Source organism: Bubalus kerabau, chromosome 6 (assembly GCF_029407905.1).
Source record: "Bubalus kerabau isolate K-KA32 ecotype Philippines breed swamp buffalo chromosome 6, PCC_UOA_SB_1v2, whole genome shotgun sequence".
In the NCBI taxonomy this organism is placed as follows: Eukaryota; Metazoa; Chordata; class Mammalia; order Artiodactyla; family Bovidae; genus Bubalus; species Bubalus kerabau.
The window spans coordinates 99,038,106-99,052,242 of NC_073629.1; the positions used below are offsets into that span (position 1 = coordinate 99,038,106).

The following is a 14,137-nucleotide window of genomic DNA, read 5'->3' on the forward strand; positions in this document are numbered from 1 at the left end:
TGGATAGATGGTGAACAAACAAATCTTCAAAGTCTTAGATCCAGACAACGAGTGCTGAGCATGTGTGGGGCAGTGGCCACGTGGTCCCTGCCTCTTGGAGTCTAGTGAAGAGACAGACATGCACACACAGAACCCCGCCTCCATTTCCCTGCTAGGGAGGGAAACTTGAGTTGCTGGTGGAACTGACAAAGATGAGCCGTAAACCTGTTGGACCTTGAGGCCCATTGGAGGAGGTTTTCTCAGAGCTGGTCCCTGTGTGACTCCTGGAAGCTGTCCCTGCCTGGACAGTCTACAGCTGGGGTCAGCTTGATGGTGTGGGGACAGTGATGCAACAGGAAACACGGTGAGCCTTTACTGCATGCCAACCAGTGTTCCTGGAGTCCTTACAACAACCCTCGAGGCTGCTAGTACAATCGTTACCACTTTACAGATGGGAAAACTGAGGCACAGGGCGGTACAACGGATGAGCAACAGAGCCGGGGTTTGGATCCAGGCAGGGTGGCACTGGCCCATCTTCCAGCTACACCACACTGCCTTTCAGGGAGTCTGGCCCTTGGCTTTGGCCTAGGCCGTCGGCCTGGGGCTTTCTCCAATCACCGGTGACCTGGTATGTGGCTGAGCCCACTTTGTCTCTTGTGTTCCAGGTCACTTTCTGGGGAACAACACAGTCATCGATGTCCTTCGGCAGGCAGGGCTGGAGGTGGAACACACGCCCGCGGGGCAGACCATCCATAGGTAAGCAGCCAGGGCCTCTGGGGGCGGGGGACTGGCTGGCCCACTGCTGCTGGTCCACACGCCATGCCTGACCACGTGCTGCACAGAGGGCCATACCCTGCCTTCCTGCTCAGGCCTGGAGGGCAGAGTCTCCCTCTGGGGCCTCCTAGGGACTGGCCTTCACCAGGCACCCAAGAGTGGGGGCTAGGCTGGAGGTGGGGAGACCGGGAGGAGGCTGGTGTGTAATCCTGGCAGGAGGTCAGGACGGCAGGGAAGAGTAGAGGTGGGAATGCGCAGAGCACTAAGTCTTGAGAGATGTTCAAGATTTAGAGACTGGTGATCGGTGGGGTGCAGGGACCCTGTAGGACTTCTGGGTTGCTGCCTAGAAGACCTGGTGGATGCCCAGGCCTTGAATCAGGATGGGGCCGTAGTGACAACAGGCAGTGGCCAGGCCTCTTCCCTGAGTCTCAGCCCCACCCAAACCTTGCCTTCATCACCTCCTCTGACTATACCTGCTTGTTGCTGTCTCTTGGCCAGGTCTCTCGCCCCTGACTTTCCTGCCAGGGCACACTCACTCAGCCCAAAGAGCCAGATAGAGGCCATCCTCTCTTCCTGTGGGGTTTCCTTTCTCCCTCTAAGCTGGAAGCCAACGAAGGGAAGAGGCCAGCTGGGTTTACCTGCGGTCCACAGTGCCAGCAACAGGCTGGGCATGGAGAGGCGTCAGCGCATGCTGGGCGGCCCTGGAAGACAATGACAGAATCCCAAACCAGGCCAACCTGAGCAGGAGCCTTCCTCACAGCGATGGCCAGAGCGATTTAGGCCCTTGTCCCTGATGAACCCAGAGTCCAAAAGAAGCTTGAATAATCATGTGTGCGTGTGTACCAAGTTGCTTCAGTTGTGTCCGATTCTCTGAGACCCAGTGGACTGTAACCAGGCTCCTCTGTCCATGGGATTCTCCAGGCAAGAATACTGGAGTGGGTTGCCATGCCCTCCTCCAGGGGAGCTTCCCGACCCAGGGATCGGACCCGCATCTCTTCTGTCTCCTGCATTGGCAGGTGGGTTCTTTACCACTAGTGCCACCTGGGAAGCCCTGAATAATCATTGCTAATGTTTATTGACTACCCACTGTGTACTGGGTTCTAAGTGCTTTTAGCTTATCAAATCCTAACGACAACCCCGTGAGGCAGGAACGATGAGCGTCCCCACCTTAAAATTGAGGCACCTGAGGCCCAGAGAGGTGAAGCCGCTTGCAGAAGGACACAGAGCTCCTTTCAATGGGAGTCTGGCTCTAGGGACTTCCTGAGGTCTTCACCACAACTGGTACTCCCTCAAGGGCTGGAGGTGAGGCTCAGGGGTGGGAGGTGCTCAGAAATGACTGTAGCCTTGCTCTTCACTCTGCAAAGATGGGCCTGGAGCCTGGAACTTCTGGTCTCCCAGTTCCAGGCCAATGCCCTCCTGTCTCCATGGCACTTCTGGAGGAACTTACAAACCTTGGACTCCTCCCCTTTCTATCTTCTGAGTCAGCCTGACCAGATTGCTCTTCCTGACTATTTGAGCCCAGTACAAATCAGTCTCTACTGGGTCAAGGGTAGGCGTGTGCTTGAAGGGTAAGGGACCCAAGGTAGCCTCAGAGACAAGGCCCTCCTCAAGCTCCCCCTCCCCACAGGCCCCAGGGACCTTCACCTCAAAGCTCATTGTGTCTGTCCCAACAGGGCAGGGGTGCAGGCAGCTGAGCAATGCTGCCTCGGCTCCTATTCATCTCAGAGCCCAGGCAGTAGTGGGGGGATGCCCCCATGGACCCTGGCCTGCTCTCAGCCTGAGTCTCCGCTGAAATCCTGCGGGTGGGGTGAGGGGGCGGGGATGCCGAGGAGGCCCCAACAATAAAAGCCATCATCGACCACAGGTGCTTCCTGGATCCATCTTTTTGTCTGCCTGTTTTGAATTATCTCCCCAGCAGCTGTGGCATCTCCTGGACCCTGGGAATCTGGGGTTGCCGTGGGGGCTGGGGGAGGACAGGCTGAGCTGATGCCTTCTGTCCTTCAAGGAGAGAGAAATCCCTCACCCCTTTCATGCATGCGGGAATGGAGTTGGGGGACAGACTCCCTTGGGCACCACCTCGCCTTTACAATTCTTGGGACCATGCCCAACATCCCCCACGGTCAGATGTCCCCAGCAGGAATTCCATGTAGACCACAGGGAGGAAAGAACAAAAGGGAGCAGAGTGGAGGGTGTTTCCAGGCTGAAGGGTGTCTGTGCTCCACTGTATGGAATATGGATTCCACACCACACGCTTAATTGCACGTCAGTGCCTGCGGCAGCCAGCTCCATTCACTTGTGGGCGGCATTAAAGAGAGGCCAGATCTGTGCCGGGCACTGTGTTAAGACCTCATGTCTCTCATCCTCATGACAACCCTATGAAGTGAGTAGTACTAACTTCCGCTTATAGCCAGCAGCTGCTTGGACGCTTGTGTCCCTGCCCTTAGCCACAGAGCCTGGACGGTGCAGAGCCGGGGAGTGAACCCACGTTAGAGCCCAGGACAGCTTGAGCTCTAACCTGCTCCAAGCTGTCCTGCCTCCCCTGAAAAGGTGCTCAGGAGACGCATGTTAGACAAATGACACAGCAGCAATGTGAATATTTCATATTTAAGGATGTTAATTACTAGAATGTTTCAGCCGCTATTTGCCAGGCACCATTTCTGAGTGCTTTGCCTTTGTTAACTCACAAAATCATCGTGATGCAGCTATGAGGCACTGGCTGTAATATCCCTGTTTTTCGGAGCAGGAGACTGAGGTGCCACACATTACATTTAGGCAGCTTGCCTCAGGCCCCTCAGCCAGAGCTGCTGAATGAACAAGACCTTGACCAAGATCAGATACAGAACCAGATACCCACTCAGGGCTCACTCCTACTAGTCTAGGCTCAAATGTCACCAACGGGGACCAAACTGTCCTCCCTGCCAGCCCCCGCCCCATGGCTCACGCGGTCCCTCGTGACTCTGCTTTATTTTTCTCCTCAGCAATTATCACTGTCTGACATCATGCACGTTTTCCTCTCTGTCTTCTGCTTTGGAATATTAGCGCGAAGAAGGCAAGGCCTTTGCCTATTTTGGTAAATAGACTGACACTGCCTAGAAAGTTCCTGGTGCAGGGTAGATGCTTAATAAATATTTATTGAATCAATATTGGGCTTCCCTTGTGGCTCAGCTGGTAAAGAATCTGCCTGCAATGCAGGAGACCTGGCTTCGATCCCTGGGTTGGGAAGATCCCCTGGAGAAGGAAAAAGCTACCCCACTCCAGGATTCTGGCCTGGAGAATTCCATGGACTGTATAGTCCATGGGGTCACAAAGAGTTGGACACAACTGAGCGATTTACACTTTCACACATTGAGTCAATAAATGAAAGAAGGAATCAAAGCTCTCTCTCTTCACACCAGGCAATGGTTTTCCTGGGTGCCTCTCAGCGGGGCACCCTGGCACCTTCTCCTGCCATGACAACCCGCCCACTGAGTTGTGTGCCCTGTCACACGTGAGTGACAGGCTCCAACGCACATGCCTCACCTGCCATTGCCCCTTTCCAGCCCTGTCGCCGGGAGCCCTGCACCTCCACCCGTGGGGACCTCGGCGAGCCCCGCCCCAGCGACCCCAGCTGCTGCAGTGCCCGCAGCCCCCTCGGCGCCCCCCACTGCCCCACCGGAGGAGGAGGACCCAGCGCTGTCCCCACACCTGCTGCTCCCCGACAGCCTCAGCCAGCTGGAGGAGTTTGGGCGGCAGAAAAAGTGGCTCAAGCGGCAGAACAAACACCAGCGGCCGCGGCAGTTCAGTGACCTCTGGGTGCGCATCGAGGACAGGTGAGCTGCAAGGGCGGGTCTGCCAGGAGCTGGGCCTCTCTCTGGCCAGCCTACCTCAGAGCCACCCAGGGTCGGACACGCTCTGTCATCCACAAGTCCGGCTCTGAGGAAGCATGGCGGGTGGGTGCTCTATCGGAATAGGCTCGTCCCCTGTTAATCCTGCAGGGTTTGTGGAGCATGCTCACACCTGACTTGTCAGTTTCCCACAGTTAAAGGTGAGTGAATAGCAGCTCCCTTCAGGTGCAGTGGACAAAACTCTGCTTTGCCCTTAGCTTTCCTGGAGGCACCTGGGGTGCACAGCAGACCCCATTTGTCCCAGGGGCCAGAAGGTGAAAGTAGGAGAAAATGGAACAGGCTGGGTACATCAGAAGGCTGTGAGCCTTCTGAATGGTCTGAGCGGCCAACACCTCTGCAGCAGGTCAGAGAGATGGCAGGTGATGGCCGTAGGCTCCTTTTGAGGAGGGGCTGAGGGATTTGTGATATCCTTGTTCAGGGCTGGCGGGTGCTGCAATCGTCCTTCTCTGTCCTCTGCCCGTGTCTCCCTGCAGCACTCCCTTGGCCTGTCTGTGCTCACAGCTCCTGCTGTAACCAAGGCACTGCTTTCCAACCTCCACCAGCAGTCCCAGCACTGAGTGGTCTCCCTAGATTCCACTTTGGGGCAGAAATCTCCACATCTGGTGAACGGTGTCACCAAAGCAGCCAGGACATCCCAGGGAGTGACCGCCAGGGAGGGCAGAGTCCTGCCCACCGTGGTAGCCCAGCGCTGGACATTGTGCCCAGCACCAGGCCCTTGGAGACTCAGAGTCTCCACCCGGACCCTGAAGATCATTTCCTGGGGTTTTCCTCAGCATCCCTAGATAGACTCTCCTTGGGTACTTGTTAAATGATATCCCAGGCCCCACTGTGGACCTGATTGATCTATGGGGACGTGCTGCACAGGGACTGGGAAAGCTGCTTGTTGAACATGCACCAGAGTCTTCTGAGCAGCTTTGGGAAACGTGGATCCAACTCGGAGTTTACCGATGGTGAACCAAGGCCTGGGGTGGGGGCTTGTCCAGGGTTGCACAGGAATTCCCTTCAATATCCTCCCTCAGCCAGGTCTCTGAGTCATAGACAAAAAGCTGACATAGTCCAGTCTACAGCCTTAATGTGCGGCCTGTGCAATGTCTTAAAGAGCCTCCCAGCCAGTAAGAGTCGAGTCCATTGCTCATTTGGGCCTACACTGGTTTCGGAGCGCCTGCCTTGGGTTACCAGGAAACACGCTTCTTCAGGGGTCCCACGGGTCCGCCCTGCCCAAGGCGGGGTCACTGCTGTGGCTATATTGGCCTTGACACATTTGGCTCCTGTGCTGCCATGGTCTGCCTCCTTCAAACCAGGAACAAGAGCACAGCGTTACCAAGAGCCGCTCCTCAGCCCTGGAGAGGGCTCGCGGGCCACCAGGGAGCGACTGGCAGCCCATGAAACCCCCCAGTCAGGCCATTCACCCTGGGCCCCGATCAACCTGCCAGGTGACCAGACACGGCCAGCAGTGGGTCTGGCCCTTGGGGTGACAGCAGGGAGGCTGGGCTGTCAACTCCAGCCACAGACCCCCAGCTCCTAACCACGTCTGAAAGGTAAATTTCAGCAAATGACTCCAAACGGTTTCCTTTTCACAAAATGTCTCTTTGGAATACAGAGCCTGGTTTCAGGAGAAGAAAACAGCTTTTCTTTGACTAGAGGGATCTCTTCTCAGTCCCAATAGATAAACAGTGGTTGGATAACTTTCTTCCATCTGGTTGGATTAGAGAAGGAGGGTTCCACCAACCGGCAGCCTGTTTGTTGCAAGTTTCTCTGCGTCACAGGGAAGCCAGCGCTGAGGTCCCCGAGGACCTAGATGCAAGGGCCCAGCTCCCGCCACTCCCAGGTCTCACCCTACCCATCCTCGTAGAGCTTCCAAGTTTCCCACTCTCCAAGAGGAAGCAGAGGAGACCTCTCTGGAGGGGCCCTGGAGTCCGTTGCAGCCCTTCTGACAGTACTGTTTTCCTTGGAGCATTCATTCCATTCAGGGTTTTCTCAATTTGCTTCCCCCTCTGCCTGCAATGCAGGAGGCCCAGGTTTGATCCCTGGGTCGGGAAGATCCCCTGGAGGAGGGCATGGCAACCCACTCCAGTCTTGCCTGGAGAATTCTACGGATAGAGGAGCCTGGCGGGCTACAGTCCATGGGGTCGCACAGTCAGACACAACTGAGCACAAAACCGTTGTCAACCCCACTGGCTCCATCCTCTGCTCTCCGTTCCCTCTCCCTGACCTCATCTTCCACCCATGATCCTGAAGCGAGGTCCTCCCGAGTCTCCAGCCCCCAGTCACGCCCCGGCACAGCGCCCTCCTCAGTCTGAGATTCTCAGAGCTTTCCCTTGCCACCCCACCCCTCACCGGGTGCACTTGGATGCAGAACTTTTGCCCTCCTCCTGTGGGACCGCTGAGGCCCGGTCCTGGCTGAGCTGCATGCTGCCCCCCAGCAAACTGTGCATGGCCCTCCCCCACCTTTGTCCCTGCTTCTCTCTCTGAGGGGGGATGGGTGTGAGTGGACATTTGCTGAGCTCCTGCTGTGCCAGCTGCTTACATCCATCATGACCCCCAGTCTTGTCAAGAGTCCCGGAAGTCAGCTTCACTTGACTAAGGAGGAAACTGAGACTCAGTGAGGTCAGGTAACTTGCCCAAGACCGTGTGTCAAATCAGGTTGTCGTTGCTGTTGTTGTTGTTAAGTCGGTCAATCATGTCCGACTCTTTGTGATCCCATGGACTGCAAAACACCAGGCTTCCCTCTGCTTCACCATCTCCCGGAGCTTGCTCAAACTCATGTCCATTGGGTCAGTGATGCCATCCAACCATCTCATCCTCTGTCGTCCCCTTCTCCTCCTGCCCTGAATCTTTCCCAGCATCAGGGTCTTTTCTAATGAAGTCGGCTCTTCGCATCAAGTGGCCAAAGAATTGGAGTTTTAGCTTCAGTCCTTCCAATGAATATTCAAGATTCAAGTCAGGTAGGGAGTCAGAAGCTGCAGCCAGGTCTGTCAGATGCTGAGAGTCACAGTCGTCCAGCACCATGCAGACGCCCCTGTGTCCTTGCCTGGCAAGCGTCTCCCTCTTCCTCCCCTTCCTCCCCACATCGTGTTCCCTGTGCTTCCCCCTGCCCCGGCTCCTACAGCCCCCCTCCTCACCCCACCCACACCGACCATGGGTGCCTCGGGTGCCCCTGTCCTGGCATGCTCTCACACAGACAGCAGTTCCTCACTTGCGTCTAGGCTGGGAGGCCCTGGGGATCAGAGCTGGGTTTGACTTTTCCGGGTCATCAGAGGCCTCGTGGAGCGTTTGTTGACCGCATGCATGAGTCAGAGAAGCAGGGAAAGAGTGAGGAGGGGGCTGAAGAGCCCGACCAGGACGCCACCTGGAGCAGGCTGGCCTCCCCTCGCCCCTCATTACCACAGATGTAAACACAATGAAGGAAGTTTAGAGAAGCAGCGGCTCGTGGCAGGATGATTTATGGGGACCCAAGGAAGGGGTGGGGCATATGTCCGCAGATGGTTGAGCAGCCATGGTGGAGCGCTGTCAGGGAACCCCCCCGCGTCTGTCAGCCGGATGGGGGGCAGCAGGGCAGTGGCATGACCAGCAGGGGGGCAGGTCAGGGCGGAGTCGATTCCCACGCAGGCTCTGTGCAGGCCACTGCCCCGATCGGTCAGATCTGGGACAGTCCTAGGTCTCTCCTTTTGCAGTTAGTGCCTTGGCTGTCCTCTGTAGGTCACACCAGCTCTGCTGTTCCCCAGTCCACCACTGGGCCGTGAGGGTGTGTGTGTGTGCTCGGGCACTAGGGGAGGCAGGGAGTTGGATAAATGAGGGAGCAGGGTGCTGGGACAGTCATGAGGGAGCAGGTGCAGGGGAGAGAGCGTTTCCCAAGCTCTGGGCACGGCCGGAAGCCAAGCACAGAGGTGGGCGTCTGTTTGTGGTGGACGCAGAGCCCTGCAGGTGCCTCCACACAGGAGTGGGGGTGCAGGACACGCATAAGCAGGGGGTCATTGGCCTCCTGGGCCTCGGTTTCCCCCCGAGGTTTGAGCAGATGGCCCAAGGCCCCGCAGAGGAGGAGAGAACTATGTCCTCTTGCCCTGGGCCCCTGGGAGGGCTCTGCACACTTCCCACTGGCCTGCCGGCCTGCCCTGAGGTTCTCCAGCTCAGCTTTCTCGGGGTGCTCAGCGTCTCTTCATGATGCCAGGACCCCATCTGATCAGAGAACAAGATCACTCAGTGGATGGGAGCACAGATAAATTTGGGCAGCATCCCCAGACCCTCCTCGTCCTTGCTCTGAGGCTTAGAGTAAAAAGATGGTGCTTATAGAGTGGTGAGCTGGCATCGGGCCACTGGTGACACTCAGGAACATCTGTCCCCTGGTTGGTGGCTGACTCTCAGAGTCGGATCTAGGGCACCACTTGCCCTGTCCCCCAGCGGGAAATGGCTCCTGGGCCGTCAGCGCACCTCAGGCTTAAATGAGCCCCTGGGTGAGCAGCACACAATTAAACAAGAATGTGATGGCCACATGCAGGGTGCCCAGCCCACGTCCAGTGCTGGTGGGGACTAGAGCAGGAAGAGCCTTGGATCATGGCCAGGCAGGGACCTCTCCCAGCTATGGTGCGGCTGAAAGAGCCCTGCAGCCACAGCCAGCCTGCCTGTGCCTGGCAGGGAATCCAGTCAGTGAGGGGAGGAAGGTCGGGGATCCTGAGGGGTGAAGTGATCCAGGGAAGCTGAGAGGAAGGTGAAGGCAGTCCTGACAGAGAAGGCCCTGTGGCCAAGGGCCTGGAGGCTGGCAGGGGCCTTAGATATCAGGACAGGGAGCTGTGGGCATACCGGTCACTTTAGATCTCTGCCTGCATTTGCCCGGTCTGCCCAGATGGTTCCAGCCTGACCACATCGCGAGGGCCACACCAAGCCAGCAGGGCCACCCATCAGCCAGGCCCTCATGCCTCCAGCTCCATCTCCATTTTGTCTCCTTGGAGCCCTCTGAGGAGCCCACCTGCTTGTACTGCAAGAAAGCCACAGCCCCAGGACTCCCCAGACCCAGTCCTGGGTGGTTCTTAGGGACCCTCTAGTGCCAGGATGGGGGCCCTACTCCAGGAAGCCCCGCAGTGGGCCCTCAGGGAAGCCAGCTGCCGCATCTCAGCCACCAGCCCTGCGTTCCTGTGCATTATACCTTCAGCTTCTGCCTGTGATCCCACTTCTGGCTTCTGCAGCTCGAAAACACTTTAAAGCCAAGGGTCTGCTTCTGCTCCTTCATTGTACACAGGGAAACTGAGGCCTTGAGGGCAGGACTTGCCCAAAGTCATGCAGGGGACAGGGACCTTGGGCTCTTCACCCAGACAGAGGGTCCTTGCCCACACCGGGGTCCCTGTCAGCTCTGAGCACACCCTGCCCTTGGAGCCAGCCGTCTGCAGAGCCTGGGAACACTCGGGGTGTTTGGTTTGGCTTTGAGGCCGCTTTGCCATGAGACGATTTTCCCCAGCATGAGCCTGGGGCAGGGGTGGGATCTGGACTGGGGCCTGGGCTTTCTAGAGGGGGCCCAAGATGTGGGGGCATCTGGAGAGGATTTCTGTCTACTGCGACCCCCCCAGCAACCTCACTCCATTTCCCTGGGACTCCTTCCAAACATATAAAACCCCTACTCAGGCTCCAAGGGGGAGCTTGCATCTTTGGTTTTCAAAGTGTGAAAGCAAATGCCTTTGGGCACCTTGTGAGACATAGTTTTCAAGATCTCTATTTGTCTCCCTTCTTACACTGGGGCTGGCTGCAGCCAGCCTTGGTTCCCATTCTGGGCATCTCAGGTGGCAGCTCAGCCTCCCTTCTGAGGCCAGCCTTCCTGGATGCTTGAGCTGAAAAGATAGGGCAGCAGCTGGGAGGGACTTTTCTAGAAAAGAAAGGGAGGGAAGGGGCTATGGTAGTGGCCCTCCTGGGTATGGGCAAGATCCCCTCCCAGGGCTGAGACCACAGGGGCGTCCTCTCTGACCCTGGCAAGCCTCCATCCACAGGTATGTGAGGTCTCGACAGGAAGTACCACGCTTACTCCCAGGTTCTCCATCTCTGAGTTTAGGGATGGCACCTCAGCCCACCTGAGGCTGGGGAGGCAGACAGTCCATTGCACATCTTCAGGCTCAGTTTCCCCATCTTGGAGATGGGGATAATAAGATGACACATGTATAGCATTGAGCACAGGGTCTGCCAACATACAAGAAGTGCTCCATACGTGGAGAACGCTATCAGTGAGAGAGATGAAGACACAAACGTCATAATCATGCTAAAAACGGCCAATGCCACATGGCAGTCCCAGGGTACCAGGCATTGCTTTGTACATAATGCCTCATGTACAAAACCCACTCAAGCCTCATGTGCAGAAATAGGTGCCATTGGCAGTGAATAGTGAGAAATATGAAAGGCTTCGTAGGAGCTTCAACTCTTCCAGGGTTCTTGGGGCTTTGAGGACAGGTCAAAGAGGTCTCCAGGTGAGGGGACATTGAATCAGGCCTTCAAAGGTGAGTCAGAAAATGGCAGTGACGTTAGATGTGACTGGGGAGGGTAGTATTCCTGAGAGAGCCCGGGAAGGTGAGGTCAGCCCACACCAAATCATGTGAGAGGTCTCAGGTGCTCCGAAGGCTGGCACGGGATGGGAGGCAGGACAGGACAGACTTGGGGGGTGGTCATAAGGGCATTCGAAGCCGTCTGCCCCCCTTTCTTGTGCCCCCCACAGACTCTCTGTCCAGAAACACCTTCCTGCCATCCGTGGTGCATAACAAGCATTTGCACCCTCCTCTCCTGATTAGGTCTCTGGGAATTTCTAAAGACAGGAAGACACAGGTAACAACTGCAGAGTCCAGGGTGAGACGATGTGGTGGGTTCCTGCAGCCACAGCATGACTGGGAGTAGAGCAGAGATGGAGGGTCAGGGCAGAGAGTGACAAGCCCCTTCACTGCCGAGTACACACACTGATCAGAAGTCCCGATCCATGTACAGACAAGGATGTGCTTGTAACCCCTGGGCTCCTCTGCCCACCCCCCACCCCCCACCGAGGCTAAGCCAGCGTGGGTGAGAGGGTCAGGCCGGGACAGAGATGAGGCTGGGCTGCAGCAGTGATGCTTACAGGGCTCACCACAGTGATGTGGCCAGTGGCTGGGGTCGCATGCCCAGCACGTGAGAACACGGCCAAGATGGCACAGGGACTCCTGGCTTATCTGGGGCGTGAGCAGCCCATCAGGGAGAGCGGGTAAGCACTGGAGAGCGGGCAGTGTTCTACAGGGAGGAGGCTTCCTGTTCTGCAGACAGCCAGAGAGGGGCAGGCTCCCTGCCGAGCTGTCAGCTGCTAGTGAGCACCCACGGGGTGCCCAGTTCAGATCCTGTCCCTGCTGTGTGTCCTGGAACAAGTTATTAATGCTTACCCTCTTTGTGACTCTCTTTCTTCACAAGTAAAACGGGATAATGGTCTTGCCTGCTTCGTAGTGCTGTCTTGAGGATTAGCAGTGTCCTACTGATTGATGCTGGGAAAGATTGAGGGCAGAAGGAAAAGAGGGCATCAGAGGATGAGATGGCTGGATGGCATCACTGATGCAATGGACATGAACTTGGGCAAACTTTGGGAGATGGTTAGGGACAGGGAGGCCTGGTGTGCTACAGTCCATGGGGTGGCAGAGTTGGACGCGACTGGGTGACTGAATAACAGCAGCATGCTGGCACAACTGTAGCAGGGCCCTTAGTTTGTAAGTGCTCTTCTCACCACTGGAGATGCCCTCAGCCATAAGCAAGCTGGTCTCGCCGCCTTCACAGTGTCACCTCTTCTGCGAGGCCATCCTGGCTCCACACTGGGCTGGGGCTTCTCTGCGTGTCCCTGGCCTTTCCCTCCCAGCCTTGACCTTCTGGGGTGATGGGGCTTGTCAGATCCTCCCCCTGCATCTCCATCTGCCTTCCGCTGCCTGGGGCTGCACAGGGCAGGGGTAGGTCCATCACCTGTGGGGTCCAGTCCTTTCGTTTATCCGGAGCCCTCTCCCTCTTGTCTCTCTGTTATGCCTCCATCCTTGTCCTGTGTCCTCCCCAGTCCCTGCCTTGCTCTCTGCCACTCTCTTTCTTCATCATTTCCTATCTCCCCAGGACCTGAGCCAGTAACCTGGTTCTGGCCCCCCGCCCTCAGCTCCACTTCCCAATTCTGCCAAGTGCTGGCCTTGGCCCGCCAATTCCTGCTGTACTTCACCTCTTTTTATTTCTCTGTCTCACTCTCTTGTCTCTGCCCTTCCATGTCTCTTTCACATGGGCTCTCTTGAGCCTGGAACCTCACCTGTGACCTCCCAAACTGGCTTCTATTTTGATCAGTTCATGAGGGATCACCTATGCAGAGTGAGGTCACCAGGGCTCCTGCCCCCAGAGGCGCTGCCCTACTCCCTCTGAGCTGGCCTTGTGGAGCCTCAGTTTTCTCATCTGGTGAAAGGGGGCTGGTGAGACCCGATGAACATTTGTTTTGAGGACCAGAGATACTGCTGGTAGTAAAGTGCAGACTCCCGATAGGTGCTCAGTTATCAGTGGCTGTGGTACGTGGCGGCTGTTTGTGTATTTTTTTTCTGTTTACTTCAGACTGGGGAGGGGAGGGCAGCAGGAAGCCAGGGCCCCTGCGTATGTAGGTGTGAGGACTGCCTGCCACAGTGTGACTCCAGATGGATCTCCCCCAAAACACTTCACTGCTTTCTGCCCGGTTCTCAGTTCTCTTGAGTGGTCACACTGGAGGCTGGCTGTGTGGCTCTGGGCTGCTCACTTTCCGCGTCTGAGCCCTCTGTTTCCTTCTCCATTTTATGAGGGAAGAAAACCCAGATTCAACAAACTGTTGGATCTGCACTCTAAGATCACAGCCCAGGACAAGGCTACTGAGTGGCCGTGCCACATTCCATGTATCTCTCTCCCTCCAGCACCACAGCCTCGCCACCCCCACAGCCCTTCCAGACCACGCACAGCTCCGGGACCGCCAAGCCCCTCTTCCAGCTCTCCGACCCACTCCAGCAGCAGGAAGAGCCAGCACCCGCCAGTAGCTCAGCGCCCGGCCGCTCCCCGGCCGCCCTGGGCCTAGTCCTCACCATTGCTGCCAGCATAGTAGCCTCCTTCCTGCTGCACACCCTCGGACCCTCCTGACCTCGGCCGCATGCCTGCCCGGAGCAGAGAAAGAAGCCAGAGAAACCGACGGGAAGGTCTGCAGCCGCACCCACTGCCCCTGCCACCCTCCAGGGGTGCTCGACACCTCTCGGGCAGTCCAGATGGGATCCGTTAAAACACTAGAGCTTTATTGTATCTGACTTACATCTTCTTTTTTGTAGAAGGATCTTAATTTCCCATAGTGCTATGGGGCTCTTTTGTAAAATATGTGTCCATATTAAAAAAGAAAAATGTATTTATTCTACTGATAAAACTATTTTTATGTGGCCGATGTTAATAACTAGCCCCACCGCCAACCCAGGAGGTGAACCTAGGTTGCCAGGACAACTGCGACCTTGCAGGGACCGTGGCTTTGAACTGGCTAGCTCCTGGAT

General features: G+C 56.6%; 1 protein-coding gene across 1 annotated transcript; it reads left to right on the top strand.

Moving 5' to 3' along the window:
- The first annotated feature begins 658 nt into the window (after nt 1-658).
- LOC129655480 (late cornified envelope protein 1F-like) lies at nt 659-14,031 on the top strand. Its single transcript, XM_055585963.1, has 3 exons — nt 659-735; nt 4,293-4,562; nt 13,523-14,031. Exons 1-3 carry the CDS (start codon nt 675-677, stop codon nt 13,678-13,680), a joined length of 489 nt encoding a protein of 162 aa, XP_055441938.1. The 5' UTR covers nt 659-674; the 3' UTR covers nt 13,681-14,031.
- Nucleotides 14,032-14,137: the final 106 nt, after the last annotated feature.

What these genes read in the sequence shown, in the direction of transcription:
- LOC129655480 (XM_055585963.1), top strand. Translation starts at nt 675, where the DNA reads ATGTCCTTCGGCAGGCAGGGCTGGAGGTGGAACACACGCCCGCGGGGC. An exon ending in GCGGGGCAGACCATCCATAG is followed by an intron (nt 736 to 4,292) that starts GTAAGCAGCCAG and finishes GCCCCTTTCCAG; the next exon opens with CCCTGTCGCCGGGAGCCCTG. An exon ending in TGGGTGCGCATCGAGGACAG is followed by an intron (nt 4,563 to 13,522) that starts GTGAGCTGCAAG and finishes CTCTCCCTCCAG; the next exon opens with CACCACAGCCTCGCCACCCC.